Source organism: Glandiceps talaboti, chromosome 1 (assembly GCF_964340395.1).
Source record: "Glandiceps talaboti chromosome 1, keGlaTala1.1, whole genome shotgun sequence".
NCBI classification, from domain to species: Eukaryota; Metazoa; Hemichordata; class Enteropneusta; family Spengelidae; genus Glandiceps; species Glandiceps talaboti.
Window position 1 is genome coordinate 33,590,185 of NC_135549.1, and position 18,479 is coordinate 33,608,663.

Here is an 18,479-nt window from a genome sequence, read left to right on the forward strand (position 1 = left end):
TCTCTCTCTCTCTCTCTCTCTCTCTCCGCTCTCTCTCTCTCTCTCTCTCCTCTCTCTCTCCATCTCTCTCTCTCTCTCTCTCTCTCTCTCTCTCTCTCTCTCTCTCTCTCTCTCTCTCTCTCTCTCTCTCTCTCTCTCTCTCTCTCTCTCTCTCTCTCTCTCTCTCGCTCGCTCGCTCGCTCGCTCGCTCGCTCGCTCTCTCTCTCTCTCTCTCTCGCTCGCGCCTCGCTCGCTCGCTCTCTCTCTCTCTCTCTCTCTCTCTCTCTCTCTCTCTCTCTCTCTCTCTCTCTCTCTCTCTCTCTCTCTCTCTCTCTCTCTCTCTCTCTCTCTCTCTCTCTCTCTCTCTCTCTCTCTCTCTCTCTCTCTCTCTCAGCTGACAAGAATTCTCGCTATCTACAATACAATTATATGCATCAGTGCATTGCTAAGGAGTCAAATGGAACGCAGTCTCACGACCGCGCTTGCATTTGTCGACACCACTTCTGGTCGCCTATGTCAATACACGTGAATGTTTCTTCCAAACAGTTTAATTTGTAACAAATAAGATAAACGCAAGTTTTAAGCTCATATAATTATGGAGGTGGGAAATTTAAATATGTACAGTATCTTTCCAGAGCAAAATTACAAGAGATGTCTACAACTGAAAATGGGAAAGAAACATTCCTGTGTATTAGCATAGCCGACCGGAAGCGTAGTTGTCGACATTAGAACGCGTTGTCGCGCGACTTCGTTTCATTTGACTCTGTATGTGTAGAATTGTATTGCAGGTAGCGAGAATTATACATGCAGTCACCGTTTCACAATTCACAGGAGACAATAATGATGTTAATTGTAAATCGAATTTGCATATTTTATTAAAAAGACTAAATAGGCATTTTGTGCATTGAACATAATTATGAACCAATTCATGTTACTTTGTATGTAAATGATCTGACTTTATGTGTAACTTTGTTATATTGGGTTGTCACATTATTTTGAACGATGACATAGGTAGTCCAATACACGATATATATTACCACAATAACATAGGCATAATAGTCAGTGTATTTACGATGAGGTTGAATTACCACGCTATATTACTAGCATGTTTGATCAGTCCAACTTCAACAGCTATCTTTATCAGTTTTACATTGTTGATAATTGTTTGCATAAACGTTTTTATTTCTCCCTTTCGTCATCTGGTTATCCTTTTAAAAATATCACTGTCTCTGCATTACTCAAACAATATATCTCGGCGAATTGAACAAGTCTCACAAACGAGCTGCACCAACAACGACAACTTTGTACTTGTCTTTATCCAGACGAATGTAACTCTTTTTGTCACTATCAACAATATATACATTTTGAACAGTAGTCGGGTCAAATCCCTCTTTCACGAGGTCTGTCTTGGTGTATTTGAACGTACCCGTTGTGTCAAGGGTCTGTCGTATCCGAATGAACTTAGGACAGGCGTAGGGTGGTAGTTTGGAATATATGAACGAATAAAACTTATCAAAGTTAAAGTTGTCGGTGTCTTTGAGAACCACTGCAGCCATCCCAGCACGGCCATTATGGCCTAAAATAAACAAGAATCAGAAATTTGTAAACTTAGATGATATCCAAGACGTGGCAAATGAAATGCCTCATCAAGGTGAAGTTGTCCAAGTAAAGTGATGTCTACAATTACAAGTGATCTAGATTGTAAAATGCAATCGTTGGCGGTGCTTCGCACATTAGCGGAGAGCGAGTAGCGCGCCACCAACGACTGTACATGTGTTTTAATGTCGAAGAAACATCGTGTCAGTCATAACATCTGCTATGTAGTCGTCAAAATAAGTAGAATAGACTATTCTATTCTACAGAAAGGTTATGAAAAAAAATAGAATTGAATATATTAAATTCAAATAATTAGATTAAATCTCCATCATCCAATTTGTGTTTACAGAATATGAATGCCCTCGTCAGACTTCAATATAGCAAAGCTCACTAAAAACTATGCCATAGACAAGTCTTTTATGGGAATATCGTAAAGTTCTTATGGCTTTTCACACAGTACAGAACGAGGTTACCTTGGCGTTTCACTCAAGGGACGCGATCTATTTTGCATAAAGATATATATCAAATCCAAACTAATAATAACTTAGAGACTGCAGGATCCCTTTACTTCGTCACATTGATAAGTGATATCCATTGCTATTCTTTACCAATGCAGTAGAAACAGTCTATTGCTGAAACGATTATACGTGGACTTGATGATTTTAGGCTACTGGTTTCAACTTTTTACTTTCCACCTGATATAATCACTTAGCTGTGCCTATCTACATCTCAACTGTGCGTGGAACCTATAGAATTGTTATACGTTTACTTTGCAGTTGAAGGGTCTGATACTTAGGGTGTTTCAAGAAATGCTATGTCCCATCAGCCGAACACCAAGGTAACCCCGTTTACACAGTAACTTTGAATCTAAATTATCCTTGAAAATGCTTACTTAGGTGCGAAACTAGTCGGAAATCACACATCGTCGTAAAAGTAGAGACTGACCTCTTTACGACACTTTCCAAGACAAGGGTATAGTATTTATAATTGCATCTGCGGAAAAGTATGCCCTGGCTTGTGAGAATGGAAATTTACACTACTTTTGTACTAAATTACAACAGAAATGTTCTCACCTGGGACCATAACTCCATATACAATAGCTTCTTGAATGTCAGGACAAGATGTTAGTACTTGGGCCAGCTCTGTAGTTGCAACGTTCTCACCTTTCCATCTAAGTTGTTAGAAAACAACCATGATTAATAATAAAACTATACATACTGCAAAATTCAGATATTTTCAGCCAATTTGCTGTCATGCTCTTCAGAGAGGTAGCCTCGCAACATGCAAGTACAATAGAAACTTCAATATTCAACAGCTGAATGATTTATCATTTTATTTCTTGAGTCACAATGACGGTCTATCAATTTATGAAATTAATATTCAAAGTTTATCCAAGATAAAATATGTGTGAAACTTAGGTGGAACTGACTTTGTTCATCGTGATTATATATCTCAGTCTGTGAGTCTCATTCTCTACGTTTTTATAAGTTGGTCAATAATTATAATAATAATGTAAGTTTATTAGAGAGACAAACTATTGACTTGCGTGTATTGCGTTGAATGCCTGCCAATATTCGAAAATTCAATACTGCAATGACTATATGCAATACTGCAATGACTATATGCAATACTGCAATGACTATATGCGATATGACTACATGAGATGATTACATGCGATATGACTACATGCGATGTGACTACATGAGATGACTACATGCGATATGACTACATGAGGTGACTACATGCGATGCGACTACATTAGATGACTACATGAGATGACTACATGCGATATGACTATATGAGATGACTACATGCGATATGACTACATGAGGTGACTACATGCGATGTGACTACATGAGATGACTACATGCGATATGACTACATGAGATGACTACATGCTATACTGCGATTCGAGATGATGACATGATATGCGGCGATTTTGTAATGACGTTATGCCATTCGTAGATTATTCAATATACATAAGGGGTAGACCATTCGATATCCTGGGGGGCTTTGAAGTTTGGTGGAGAGTCATTATTTTTTTTCCCACCTGCTTGCCTGAGAATTATTTTTTTCTCCTTCGCCTATGCTGGCAACTTTTTTTTTCTTTGCTTTTCTGAGATATCCGTATTTTTTTTTACGTCAATGTTGAACACCTACATTTGTTGCCACAATTTTCTGTTTGGTTTTGGCACACGGTAATAGAGAGAGTAAAAAGATGTTCTATGACACACATATTATATTTAGAAAACTACATATTTCATACATGTTTGATTTTCAATTAAATAAACATCGTTGACAGTTTTTATGCCATGGTATGGTGACACACTGAAAATACAAATCGGAAACTTGATTGGTGAGCTCAAACATTCAGATAGACCAGTCAGTTTCTCAAGCTTGGGGGATGGGGGGTGTCAGTGTTTTTTTTCCATTGGGCCGACAAAAAGTCACTGACCCCCCTGAATAAAGTTTCATAGCATCTGACAGTAAGTTGTAGAGGGAAGAGCTTTGAGACTGGGATATGTCCACCTCTTGTGTGTTATTGTGTGTGTGAATGGGGGGGGGGGGTTTCTAGGGTTCTATAAAACGGCCTGGAGGATTTTTACTTCTAAAGGCAATGTTTAGGCTATTCACAGACACTTTCAGACAATAATTTACAAGCTTTACAAGGCAGCTCTAACATGTAAAAAGCAACTACATAAGGTTGAAACATGTTTGAAATAAAGTTCCATAGCATCTTGACAGTAAGAGGTGGAGGGAAGAACTTTGATTTGAGGCTTGGACATGTCTACGTCTTTTTTTACCAATTTTGGTGAATCTTATTGTTGGTTTAACGAATGAGTGGCCTCTGGGGTGATGGAGTGCAAGGGGTCCCCCCGCCAGATCTGCAGTTTTTTGTTTCTATTTAGGCAATTTTTAGGTTATGCATAGCCTCTGAGATATATATTGCCAAGCATCGAAAAGCTAAAGTAAATATAACTTTTTACCTAAGTTTTCCATGTTATAAAAGTGGGCCTGTAACATTGGTATAGGGGCATTGATATTGCATGTATAGTAAAGTTACTGATGTGTTAGAGCACTTTAGGAGGTCATACCTAGTGTACAATAGAAACTTGAATTTGAGTTGTGGTGTCGATACATGTAGTGTCTGAAATAGGAAGTATAGCATCCCTTCTGACAAATTCATACTGAAGAGACTAGAACAATTTAGATTAAGTTCTTTTATAAACTATCCAATAGTATGAAGGTTACCATTACAAAACCTTCAAGTTCACTTTTGCCCCAAAGTGTAAGATAAGTGAAGCACTGATTGTGAAACAGCCAAACACTTACATGGCATGTTCTGTAACTAGTGTGGTAGCTAGGTAATACATGTATTATATGTATAATGTTATGTATAGTTATTTATGAACCCTTACATGAAGTAATATTTAAACCATTTACGAAAGAAACAGAGAAAAGAACAAATATATATATATGTACCACATGCTAACGAAACTGACTGGTACCTGACATGTGTTTGAAACTGTTTGTCATGATTTGACAAGTGTCCTGGTTGGAGAGGTACGAGCAAGTTGAACAGTATACTCGAACCTGTGCATCATTTCCCTGCCGACATTTTTTTTCTAGCAGTAGTGGTCCGTCTTTTTTTTCCATCACCCTCTCATATCCGGATTTTTTTTCAAGCAAATCCATTCGGCATATTTTTTCCCCGAAATCTTCCAAGCCCCCCCCCCCCCCCCCCGGATATCAAATGGTCCACCTCTTACCACGTGCAACGGTGCAACATGCTGAGGAGTACTCCCTAGCCTGTTTCATATCAATACTCGTATTATGCGTATTGAATAATCTACGAATGGCATAACGTCATTACAAAATCGCCGCATATCATGTCATCATCTCGCATCGCAGTATTGCATACAGTCATCTCATGTAGTCATGTCGCATGTAGTCATCTCATGTAGTCATATCGCATGTAGTCATCTCATGTAGTCATATCGCATGTAGTCATATCGCATGTAGTCACCTCATGTAGTTATATCGCATGTAGTCATCTCATGTAGTCATCTCATGTAGTCATATCGCATGTAGTCACCTCATGTAGTCATATCGCATGTAGTCATCGCATGTAGTCATATCGCATGTAGTCATCTCATGTAGTCACATCGCATGTAGTCATATCGCATGTAGTCACCTCATGTAGTCATATCGCATATAGTCATCTCATGTAGTCATATCGCATATAGTCATTGCAGTATTGCATATAGTCATTGCAGTATTGCATAAAGTCATTGCAGTATTGTATTTTCGAATATTGGCAGGCATTCTACGCTATAGTACGTGTACGTTACAGAATGACTGGTACAGTGATGTCAATGAATGTCTTCAACATTTGTGCAGAAGTCACCAAAGTATTAATGTAAGAATCTCTAGTTAATCGATTCATTTTTTCTTGTTCAGCACATATTCAAGTCTTTATTCAGACGTGAGGTATATTTGTTTACTTGATAAATGTAGTAAGAACAGTTTGAATTCTAAAGGTACTAGCATTAATATTCCATTTTATGTTAGCTCAGAAGAAAAAACAATTATACATTTGCATGTACCAAAATAAAATGACACTGCCAAACATGGTTTGTACTTTTGACTTCCTTTATCAGGACGTATCTGGACTTTATATGCGTATAAAGATACTTCTGTGTGTCCCACTTGGATGTAGCACAGGGGCGGGTCAGTGTCTCAATGAAATTATATTTTCATTTACCAAAGCAATCAGTTCACGTGACACGTTTGATTGACAGTTGTCATTGGTATATATTGTTGGATTGATAGTTATATGTTTACTCGAGTGTGCTATCTTCATAAAAATCGTCTTAAACACTTCTAAATTAAATCCTCCTCACATAAAGAAAGAAGCGACCAAAAATTTGACTGCTCATATCGTATTTGAATCCCGAGAAATCAACTGTCTTATGAAGCTTTCAACAGTTAATAAACTAGTTGTCTTGCCATTTCTTGCCCTAATATGTGGATAATGTTGTTCCACCTATTTTAGACAGAGAGTATATCTGGCCTGAATTACATTTCCGCGCAAATGCAAACCGAGGGAACGAACAGCACTTAGGGAAGGGGTGGGGGCTGATGAGAAAATATTTTGTACAAATTGTTTCCCAGTTCCCTCTTCCCTTCAAGCTCACAAAAAAAACGTTGTCGCTGATTTTCATTTGTGCAGTTATATGGCATACTGCCCGTATTCTGGAGATGTGCAAATGTATGATACACTAGTATAAAATAACAGTGGTAATCGACTTCAGTGTTCATACATAATAAGAGATTTCTTTATAAGTGTGGGATTTGCAAGGAGAGGTTGGATCGTAATCTATATTTGGAGATACTTAGCCAACCCCATTCAATTGTGGTTTGGCGCAGGAACAGCATACCTTGATCACCCATGGGGAGTATTCTGGAATAGGGCTCAATCATTTGGTAACCTTGCCAAAATAAACCACAGGCTAGCATTGAAAGGGTTCTGGAAAATTCATTAAACGGAATAATTTTTAACCGACACAATATGCACATTATGCAAGTTTTTCGATTTGCCAATCCCCTCTCAGCGCAACGGAGGATGTTTTTAGACATGGTATTTTTTACAAGTGTGTAAGTAATGTTTATGATAGTCCATATATGCTTTTCAAGTTACATTTTAAAGTTCCACAGATGCCGGATCGGAGAACTAGAAAGTTTACAAACCTGATGCCAGTAAATTTAATGTTTTTAAACACTGTGCCGTTCACAGATGTACATGTATAACAACGTATAGTGGTCTTTGTTGTAGTATTTTGAATATTGACTTTAATTTATCAAATTTAATTTTCCAGATTGTCCACCTGACAATATTGATTTTATATATTTGCCTCATAATGTATTTTAGATATAGTATTTTATTTGCCACAAACTCAAAATCATATCAACATAACAAGAGAGAAAGTACAAAAGACAGTGGAATAAATATTACAATTAAACTGATGGATGAATAAAGAGTTTATGGCTGGACCACAGAAATAGTTTGAAACAAACTAGTCAAGTTTGTGGCCCATACTACAATTGATTAAACAAATAAAATAATCAAAGCAAAAACAAAAACAAATTTGAAATTAAAACAAAAACAAACAAAAAACAAACAAAACAAAACGCGTTCTCATCAAAAAAAAATATATAACAACTGGCATTAAATGCAATGTAAGGTAGAAAAAGCTGAATTAATTTTGTAACAAATACTGTTTTAACTGAGATTTAAAAGTAGTCCTGGATTGTATTTTTTTCAATTCTTCAGGTAAGGAGTTCCAATGTTTTGCAGCTGCATACTGAAAATTGTGTTGCGTCAAAGTAAGATTTACTTTTGGAATGTAAAAGTTATCTCTCGTTGTATTCCGAGTGTGATACGTATTTGGTGGTGTGTTGAAATAGTCGTTAACTGTTTGCGGGAAGTGACCGGCCCTCAAATCAAAAATAAATAAAGAAGTATTAAATTTGCATTGCTGGTGGACACTTAGAATTCCTAGTTGCTGAAAAAGAGGGGAGGAGGGAGCACCAATATTTGAAAAAGTTATAAAGCGAATAACTTTCTTTTGAAGGTTTAAGATAGGCTTGAGAAATGTATTGTATGTATTGCCCCATATCTCTACAATATGAGATATGGGGCAAGATCATAGAGTTATACAGCAGAAGAAGAGTAGATTTAGGTACGTAATAGCGAATTTTGGAAATTATGCCATTAATTGGAGAAATTGCTTTCCTAACTTTTTCAATGTGTGATGTCCAAAGCATATTTTGATCTAAACACACGCCAAGATAATTGGTTGACGTTACTTGTGAAATTTGTGAGCGATTGATGCCCAGACTTCCCTCCGTTTTCACCAATCTTTGCGAAGTCTTAATAATCATGAAATTCGTTTTTTCTACATTGATAGTGAGCCTATTGGCGTCGCACCAGTCACAGACTTTCCTGAAGTCGAAATGGAGTTGATCAAGCTGAATTATATTTGAGGGATTGTTGATAAATTGAAACAAGTTTGTGTCGTCGGCAAATAATCGAAATTCAAATGCATCAGTAGCGTTCACAATATCATTGATGTAAATCAGAAAGAGAAGGGGGCCTAAAATTGAGCCTCGTGGTACTCCACATTGTATTTCGCTATATGGCGAGGTAACATTATTTATACAGACACACTGCTTACGCTGGGAGAGATAACTTTTAAACCAAAGTAAAGGCAAGCCTCTGACACTGTAGAAGAATACTATGGTCTATTGTGTCAAAGGCTTTCCGCAAATCAATGAATATACCACATGTCAGATATCCATTGTCCAGCTTATTAGCAATACCAGTGATCAGGTCAACCAGGGCAAGCTTAGTACTGTGTTTTTTCCTGAAACCAAACTGAGTTTTGATGAGGATGTTGTATTTTTCAAAATATATAACAAGTTGATGATTGACAATAGATTCAAACACTTTACTGATTACGGGCAAAATTGAAATGGGGCGATAATTGCCAACATCGCATGGCGAACCTTTTTTATAAATAGGTATTACCTTGGCAATCTTAAGTAGACTTGGAAAAATACCATTGTTGAGAGAACAGTTAATTATATGTGTGAGAGGGCATGCAATAATGTGAGCAGCGTGTATAACTAAGAGGGGATTAATTGTGTCCTGACCGGTAGCTTTGCGGGAATCAAGCTTGAATATTTCTCCAAGGACGTCTTCTTCAGACACGGGGTGAAAGAAAAAGGAGTTGAGGTAGTTCCCATCCAGGTATTGTCTAAAGTCTTTGTTGCTTGTAATCTTTTGAGTAAGATTGGGCCCAATACCAGTGAAATAATTATTGAATTCTTGAGTAATATCTCTTGTATCTGTTAAGCATGTGTTTCCAGGGTTGTTTGTAGTTAATTTATCGGGAGAACATTTGGTATGTGTTTTGTTCAACATCTCTTTAATAATAAGCCAAGTTTTGTTGGTGTTGCCAGAGGCATTTGAAATTTTATTGGTGTAGTAGTTTTTCTTAGCCAACCTAAGGAGCTTCGTCAATGTATTCCTGTACCTAGTATACATATTTTTAATTTGGTTATTCCTTGGGTGATTTTTCATTTTCGAGAAAAGTTTATGTTTTGTATGTATGGATGTAAATAAGCCCTTTGTGATCCAGGGTCTTTTAATTGACTTTTGTGTTCTTGTAAATGTTTTTATTCGAAGATGTCTTCTGATAACAGTATGAAATAAATCATTAAAAATATTGTATGCTTCAGACGGATCTTCGCACATGTGGACTGGTTGCCAGGATACATTGCTTAGGTCAGCTAAGAAGGCCTCTTTGTTGTAATTCCAGAAATCGTAGGTGTGTGTTTTGGTACTGTTTTCAAAAACGTGATGCAGACTTTTAATAATGCCGAAAATTGGATAGTGGTCTGAAATGTCTGTTTCAATTGTACCGGACTCAATAAAGTGGTCAGTAATATTTGTGAGGTGTTAGTAACTCTGGTAGGGGTGTTAATTAATTGTGTCATATTGTATGTATTCAGGAGAGTATTGTAATGAGTAACGGGTGGGCTATCTAAAGATGTGTCAATATTCATATCGCCAAGGAGAATATAATCACGCCCGTTCACTGACACCTGATCAAGGCATGCTTCTAAACTGTCAATGAATTCATTAAAAGGTGTGTTGGGTCTTCTGTAGATAACGCCTATAACAATCTTTTTGTTGTTGATCATAGTTTCCCCAAAGATGGATTCGCAGTGATTAATTTTACATGTGTTAATGCGAGAGAAGGACAACGAGTTGTGAAAATACAGAGCGACTCCACCACCTTGTGAGGCTTCACGATTACAAGTAACGAAAGTATAGGAAGGCAAATCATAAAGACAGCAATTTGAATCGGGATGTAACCATGTTTCCGTTAGAGCTATAAAAAGAAAATTTTGATCTAACATGCTTAGAAAGTTAACAAAGCTATCAAAGTTTTTTGTAAGGGATCTGACATTGCAATGTAGGAAAGAACATGAACTTTTTAAAAGATTTCTATCAGAATGCAAGACTTACAGCTGTATTTGACTATGACTTCTTCGTTCATCATGAAATGACTGACATACTTAGAGAATAAGTAATCGAAAAATGTGTTTTTAATGTGCATTAAGTTAGTTTTGTTTGTTTGATATGCTTGTGTGTTTTGTATTCTTGAATTTTTCATTTTTAGGAGCCTGTAAATGGGACTTGCCAGCCTTCCGTGAAATAAATAAATAAACTGTATGTCAACGAGTTGAGTAATTGGTAACAAAATACAACACCTTATTATTCCAAGACAATAGCCCCCGTCACCACGTCCTGGTTTTCACATAATTTTATACATTACACTTTCATTCAAACGGGGGTCGACACATACATTCATAATTCATCAACAATACCGGTGCTTATCCGTCATTGCACGCATTTAGCGAGGAACGCTAGTCTATACCTTCATTACACAGTGTTCACCCCTGTGCACGTTACATAAGTTTGTATTCCTGTAAAATAAAAGAATGTGGAGAAATCAACTCCGGACTTTTGATTGGTTGTTTGTCAAATGTAACACGTGTACTCCCTGTCAAGTGATTGACCAATTTGAAACAAACAACACCTAACTAGTCTTACAAACACAATAGTTGTCCCTGCCACCACCTTTAAAGTGCACCTGGAGGGGTAGAGGAAAATTTTGATCCTCTAGGTCTGATTGGTTCATGGTTCTCGACAGGAATCTAACATCTTGGGTTGGGTATATAAATGACGCGTGATACATTTTCAAACTGTCTTTGCGACTCCAGCAAACGATAAACAAAGATGGATACTGGTATTGTGCTGCTCACCCTGGTCTATGTCGTCATAGTATATGTCCGAAGCCTTGTACTGCTGAGAGTGGATGATAGAAGAATATTCCGATGTTTGGTATGGGTCCTGGATGCTGTATGCTGTCTACTTCGCTCACTGGTCGAAAAGAGGAAGTTGGAAGGAAAAATTGCAATGTGTATCACCGTATGGATGCTGTGTTTGCTTCAGATGTTTGTTCGCTGTACAATAGAGACTGTTCGAGTATGGAAGTCAATGGTTTGCGTATTGGTTCGTCAATTTATCATGGTTTGGTCCCTGCGAGAACGTCGAAGGATGGTATATGAGATAAGTCGGTTTGCTATGTTTGTTCTTTCTGCTGCATTTGGGCCCGTTGTATGGGAATGGGGGCCATGGTGGCAATTTCGGCGCGGTACCTTTTTTGGCGGGAAGGTGGCGGCCCGGGTTGACAGGTTAGGATTTAGACGGTTTTGTCAGGAGGAAAGTTTGTCATTGGTTGTTCAAGTGGCACAGACTGTAATATTCCCCATTTTCGAAAACATTAAGAACGCAAAATACATATCAAAATTTATCTACGAATAAACAATACAAATCAAAATTTATCGACAAACAAATTTGAATAGATACGTCATACATAGTCATGTACACAAAGTTGTTCTCGGGTACCCAGATTCCTATAAATTCAGCCACCTCCGGTATACACATTTCTTTCACAACCGAAACAATTGTATTTTGCCATGTTCAAATGAAAAATCATTGATGTTTATATTAGACTATTTACGAAACACAAACTTGAAAACCATAATTGCCTATAACCACAGAAAACCACTTCTATTTAGGGTCCCATACTAAAGTTACCCCAAAACTAGTAAACCAAATGTAAACTTAAAATAGGTTGTTCCTAGAAATACAGACTGTGCCACTTCTAATTAGGGTTCCCATTCTAAAATTAACAACTTTCGCAAAAACTAGTTAACTAAATGTAAACTTAAAATAGATTGTTTCTAGAAATACTGACTGTGCCACTTCTAATTAGGGTTAAAGTTTTGGCAAAATCTAGTTAGTTTTTTTTTCAAGAAATACAAAGTTGAATCGAAATATTTCTTTCATTAAAATGCTAATCATACAAAATTAAAACCCGTGTATTTTGCTCTGCAGCGCATATTTTTTTCATTCATGTTACAAATTTAAGAGTTATTTCCGTAAAGACATTCTTCTTTGAAGATGATGAAAAAGATAAGTTTGTTTACAATATTACAAATATAGCTAATAACCACATAACAACCAACAATGTGAACCAAATTTATTTTTCGTTTTGTGATGGTCAGAACATTCATAAATTACAATACAAAATAATGTCACCGCTTCAGTTATACCCATGGTATAGTGATCAAATATATGTGTCTAAAAACCAAATTAAGGCTTATGATCTCATCTTTTTGGTCAAAGATCTATCATTAGATTAAGATGCATTCTGGATGTGTTTATCTCATCAGTGATATGCAAATTAGGGCTAAAAAGACTCAAACTAAAAGAAAGTCTATAACAAGATGATCCAATCAGTAATATGCAAATTAGTGCCTAATAATATGTCTTTTTGGTCAAAATTCTATCATTAGATTAAGATGTATTCTTGATGTGTTTATCTCATTAGTGATATGCAAATTAGGGCTAAAAAGACTAAAACTAAGTCTATATTTACAAAGTCTATAACAAGATGATCCAATCAGTAATATGCAAATTAGAGCCTAATAACGTGTCTTTTTGGTCAAAAGTCTATCATTAGATTAAGATGTATTCTTGATGTGTTTATCTCATCAGTAATATGCAAATTAGTGCCTAATAATGTGTCTTTTTGGTCAAAAATCTATCATTAGATTTAGATGTACTCTTGATGTGTTTATCTCATCAGTGATATGCAAATTAGAGCTAAAAAGACTAAGACTAAAAGTCTATATTTACAAAATGTCTAAGATAATCCAATCAGTAATATGCAAATTAGTGCCTAATAATGTGTCTTTTTGGTCAAAAATCTATTATTAGATTAAGATGTATTCTTGATGTGTTTATCTCATCAGTGATATTCAAATTAGGGCTTAAAAGACTAAAAATAAAGGAAAGTCTATAACAAGATGATCCAATCAGTAATATGCAAATTAGTGCCTAAAATGTGTCTTTTTGGTCAAAAATCTATCATTAGATTAATATGCATTCTTGATGTGTTTATCTCATCAGTGATATGCAAATTAAGGCTAAAAAGACTACAACTAAAAGTCTATATTTACAAAAAGTCTATAACAAGATGATCCAATCAGTAATATACAAATTAGTGCCTAATAATGAGTCTTTTTGATCAAAAGTCTATCATTAGATTAAGATGTATTCTTGATGTGTTTATCTCATCAGTGATATGCAAATTAGGGCTAAAAAGACTAACAATAAAATAGTCTATAACAAGATGATCCAATCAGTAATATGCAAATTAGTGCCTAATAATGAGTCTTTTTGATCAAAAATCTATCATTAAATTAAGATGTATTCTTGATGTGTTTATCTCATCAGTGATATGCAAATTAGGGCTAAAAAGACTAACAATAAAATAGTCTATAACAAGATGATCCAATCAGTAATATGCAAAGTAGTGCCTAATAATGTGTCTTTTTGGTCAAAAGTCTATCATTAGATTAAGATGTATTCTTGATGTGTTTATCTCATCACTGATATGCAAATTAGGGCTAAAAAGACTAAAAATAAAATAGTCTATAACAAGATGATCCAATCAGTAATATGCAAAGTAGTGCCTAATAATGTGTCTTTTTGGTCAAAAATCTATCATTAAATTAAGATGTATTCTTGATGTGTTTATCTCATCAGTGATATGCAAATTAGGGCTAAAAAGACTAACAATAAAATAGTCTATAACAAGATGATCCAATCAGTAATATGCAAAGTAGTGCCTAATAATGTGTCTTTTTGGTCAAAAGTCTATCATTAGATTAAGATGTATTCTTGATGTGTTTATCTCATCACTGATATGCAAATTAGGGCTAAAAAGACTAAAAATAAAATAGTCTATAACAAGATGATCCAATCAGTAATATGCAAATTAGTGCCTAATAATATGTCTTTTTGGTCAAAATTCTATCATTAGATTAAGATGTATTCTTGATGTGTTTATCTCATTAGTGATATGCAAATTAGGGCTAAAAAGACTAAAACTAAAAGTCTATATTTATAAAGTCTATAACAAGATGATCCAATCAGTAATATGCAAATTAGTGCCTAATAATATGTCTTTTTGGTCAAAAGTCTATCATTAGATTTAGATGTATTCTTAATACCATGATCTCATCGGTGATATGCAAATTAGGGCTAAAAAGCCTCAAACTAAAAGTCTATATTTACAAAACGTCTATAACAAGATGATCTCTTTAGTGATATGCAAATTAGGGGCTAATAATGTGGCTTTTTGGTCAAAAGTCTATCATTAGTTTAAGATGTATTCTTAATACTATGATCTCATCGATGATATGCAAATTAGTGCCTAAAAATGTGTCTTTATGGTAAAAAATCTATCATTAGTTTAAGATGTATTCTTGATGTGTTTATCTCATCAGTGGCACAAAGGTGACATGTCATTCGGAAAATATGCCATATTTGTCATCAAAAATCAATATTTTCTGCATAATTAATCATAAAACAAGCTTTATTTTGAAACCTGGCCTTGAGCTCCCATGGACTATACGGGGAAGGTCTGCTGTAAAGTCTGTATGCATATGTCATAAGGTACATGTACATGTATGATATAGGGTATATACTTTTCTAGGCGAGAAGATTTTGGATAACCCTGCCCATCTAGACTGGTTGATTTTATTTTAATTGTAGTTCAAAATATTGATATATTTTTCAAAATAATTCTTACAATTGCTAAAAGTAAGATTTCATTTCTCAAAAAATTAATTATTTTTGATCAGTTTTTAGGTATTACATCATATGAACTACCGTCTGCATGTATTATAGACCTGTATAGTATGTATTTTGAGTGATACAGTTGGTATAAGAAAGAGTCAGACCATTTTTAGGGTGTGTAGTATGACAACAGTTTGGTTTTTGGGGGTTTCAACATAGCCTCCCTATGTCATTTCACAAAGAGTTGCCCACCTCATCCTGGGATATATGGTCATGTGAACAAAATTAATGAAAGTGGTTTATTTTGCTAATACTAGTTCAAAGAAGCACACTTTAGATAAATTTTCTTTGCCGGCCCTACTATTAAATTCTATCTTAATAACAATAATGATAATAATAATAATAATAACTTTAGGGTAATAATAATAACATATAATAAATAATCACTAATAGGTAATAAGTACTAATATAATAAATACTAATGTATGATAAATACTAATATATAATAAATACTAATATATAGTAAATAAGCACATAATTAGGCACCAATGACTGTTAATTTCTAATTCTCCCTTCATAATTAATTGCACTTAAAGTTGAAATAGTATTTGCATTATGGATTACTCTCATTAAACATGTTCATATGACAGGACAACTCTGTGTGAAATGATACTAGGAGGCTTTGCTAAGATTACCAAGCCCTTACTGTTGTCATACTACATACCCAAAAATGGAGACACTTTCTAATACCAACTTTATAGCACAAAATAGATACTCTACAGATCTATGATAGATACAGGCGGCAGTTTGTACGATGAAATAGCTAAAAACTGACCAAATTAATTGTCTTTTGGAAAATGAAATCTCACTTTTAAGAATTGTAATAATGTTTTGAAATTTATAGATTTATTCTAAGCTGCAACTGAAGCAAAATCTATCAGTCCAGCTGAGCAGGGTTTTCCAAAGTTTTCCAGCCCAGAAAAGTATACAAAAAACACTGCTTTCCAGCAGACCTTTCCCACCTATGGGAGTTGTGCACCCCCCCCTCCCATATTACTTCTGCAAAAAAAATTTAATTCTCTGAGATAGGACAAAAATACACATTTTGATAACACATACAAATTCTACCCACTTTATGCAACTTTAGTCAGTTATTATTTCATAATCAATTTAATAGTATAAAAATGTTTTTGCTTGACTTATTCTCATTGGCTTTTCTAACCATTGGGGTCGATTTTTCAGGGAGAAACAGGAGAACAATAAAAAATCAATTAATTATACTGTATTTGCAAATTTATACACACAGTTCTTTCTTTATAGTGGTTTCCCAAACCTGGGCAAGTTTACCTTCGTCAAGATTTGATTTCTTCCTTTCACCCCATTTCATAAAAAAATATTGTCTACAAATTATAACCTTGAAAATTTAATATCAACCATATGGGAGCACTTTGGTAAATGTAATTTATATTGAATGTATTTTTTCATTATTTTATTAAATAAAACACAATATATTAACCAAACTGTATTAATACAATTTCCATGCAAGTTTATTTTCAGGAAGCCAGGCTCGACAAAGATGGACAAATGATGGAAAATGTGAGTCAAAAAACTGTCTTTTTAATATTTAATATGTTTATACATTGAAAGTTAGATTTAGAAACTTTATTTCTATTTGATTGTCATGTCTGCAATATAAAATAAATTTAGAAAATAATATAATTGCATTGTGAGTGAATATTTCAATTCTTATACTATTTCTTAAATTTCTTTCTTTTAGCCTGTGGTGATAAGAAGATACTGATGTGTATTTTGCATTTATGTATATCTATTAAAATGTAATTTATGTATTGAAATGTATTTTTAAGTTATTTTATTAGTAGAACTTTTGGAGGAGTTTAGAAGAACAGAAAAACAGTTTCAGACATCAGCACCAAGTAAGTTTTTTGAAGTTTTTTTAGTTTGTATGGCTGCATGAATGATTGCTCTTTTAACTATCCCACCTCACCCCTTCCAACATACGTACATCAAATACACTATCATTTTTGCGTCTCCGGCACCAATTGTCATATCTGCGCCATCATCTACCTCGCGTTTCGGTCCGCAGTCTTCGCTGCACATGATCATATATTACATATTGACATACACAAACAGCACTCCTCGATTTTTGTTATCCCTTTCCGTACGTCTGGTTTCTTGTGGATTTTGGTTTTCTCTGACTAGGTGGGGTCTCTATGGTTGATTACTTTGTTGTTTGGTTGGTTGGCGTTGGTTGGTTGGTTAGTCGGTTGGTCGGTTGGTTGGTTGGTTGGCAATGGTTCGTTGGTTAGTCCTTTGTAGGTTTTACATATTTTTCACTTGCTGTCTATGGCCTTAATCTCTCATACCAACACACATAAACCTCACAAACCTCCGCCGTGTCGCCGCCATCTCTATTACTGCCGTGTCGCCATCTTTATTTGCCATCACCGTTGTGCGTCATATTCATTACAACAATACAATAAAGTCCCCCATTCATTTTAACTTTCTGTATGTATGTTTGTATGGTTTAGAGTTATAATGGCACATTCCATTACAACTCTTCATATTCGCAGTCAAGCATGTGCATGTATGTTAACCCTCTCCCCCCAAAAAAAACAAAAAGTATGTGTCCTTGTATGGTGATTCAAATTGGCAACAAAGAATTGCTTGGCAGCAATGACACCCCTAGCATTGACTAGATAATATGGATTTTAGAGTAATCAATTTCCAATGCGGCCTAAATTCAACTGCATACAGAGCTCAGTAGAGCTATCAAACATTTAATCCTCTTTTTATCAGGGGGGTGGGTTGGTCAATTTCACTACAAACATTCAAATTAAAATCTCAAATCCAGGGGACCATATAGCCAGAATTACCATACGAGTATGACTACATTCTCAGTCTAAATAATTGTTGGCATAATGCTAAAAATGCTACTAATGACTGAGTGAATTTAAGGTACTGTCGTCTTTAGTGTATCCATGGCTGTGTATTTCAAGGCAATATCTCTTCTTTGGTACGTCTACAGAATATCAAGTATACATCACTTACACCTAAAAGCTATGAATGGTAAGCGTCATCTAGAAGTTCTTTACTTATC

General features: G+C 35.2%; 1 protein-coding gene across 1 annotated transcript; it reads right to left on the reverse strand.

Moving 5' to 3' along the window:
- Positions 1 to 1,250: 1,250 nt before the first annotated feature.
- LOC144435974 (long-chain fatty acid transport protein 6-like) lies at positions 1,251 to 17,824 on the reverse strand. Its single transcript, XM_078124624.1, has 3 exons — positions 17,769 to 17,824; positions 2,649 to 2,746; positions 1,251 to 1,555 (listed from the first exon to the last, which is right to left on the reverse strand). Exons 1-3 carry the CDS (start codon positions 17,822 to 17,824, stop codon positions 1,251 to 1,253), a joined length of 459 nt encoding a protein of 152 aa, XP_077980750.1.
- Positions 17,825 to 18,479: the final 655 nt, after the last annotated feature.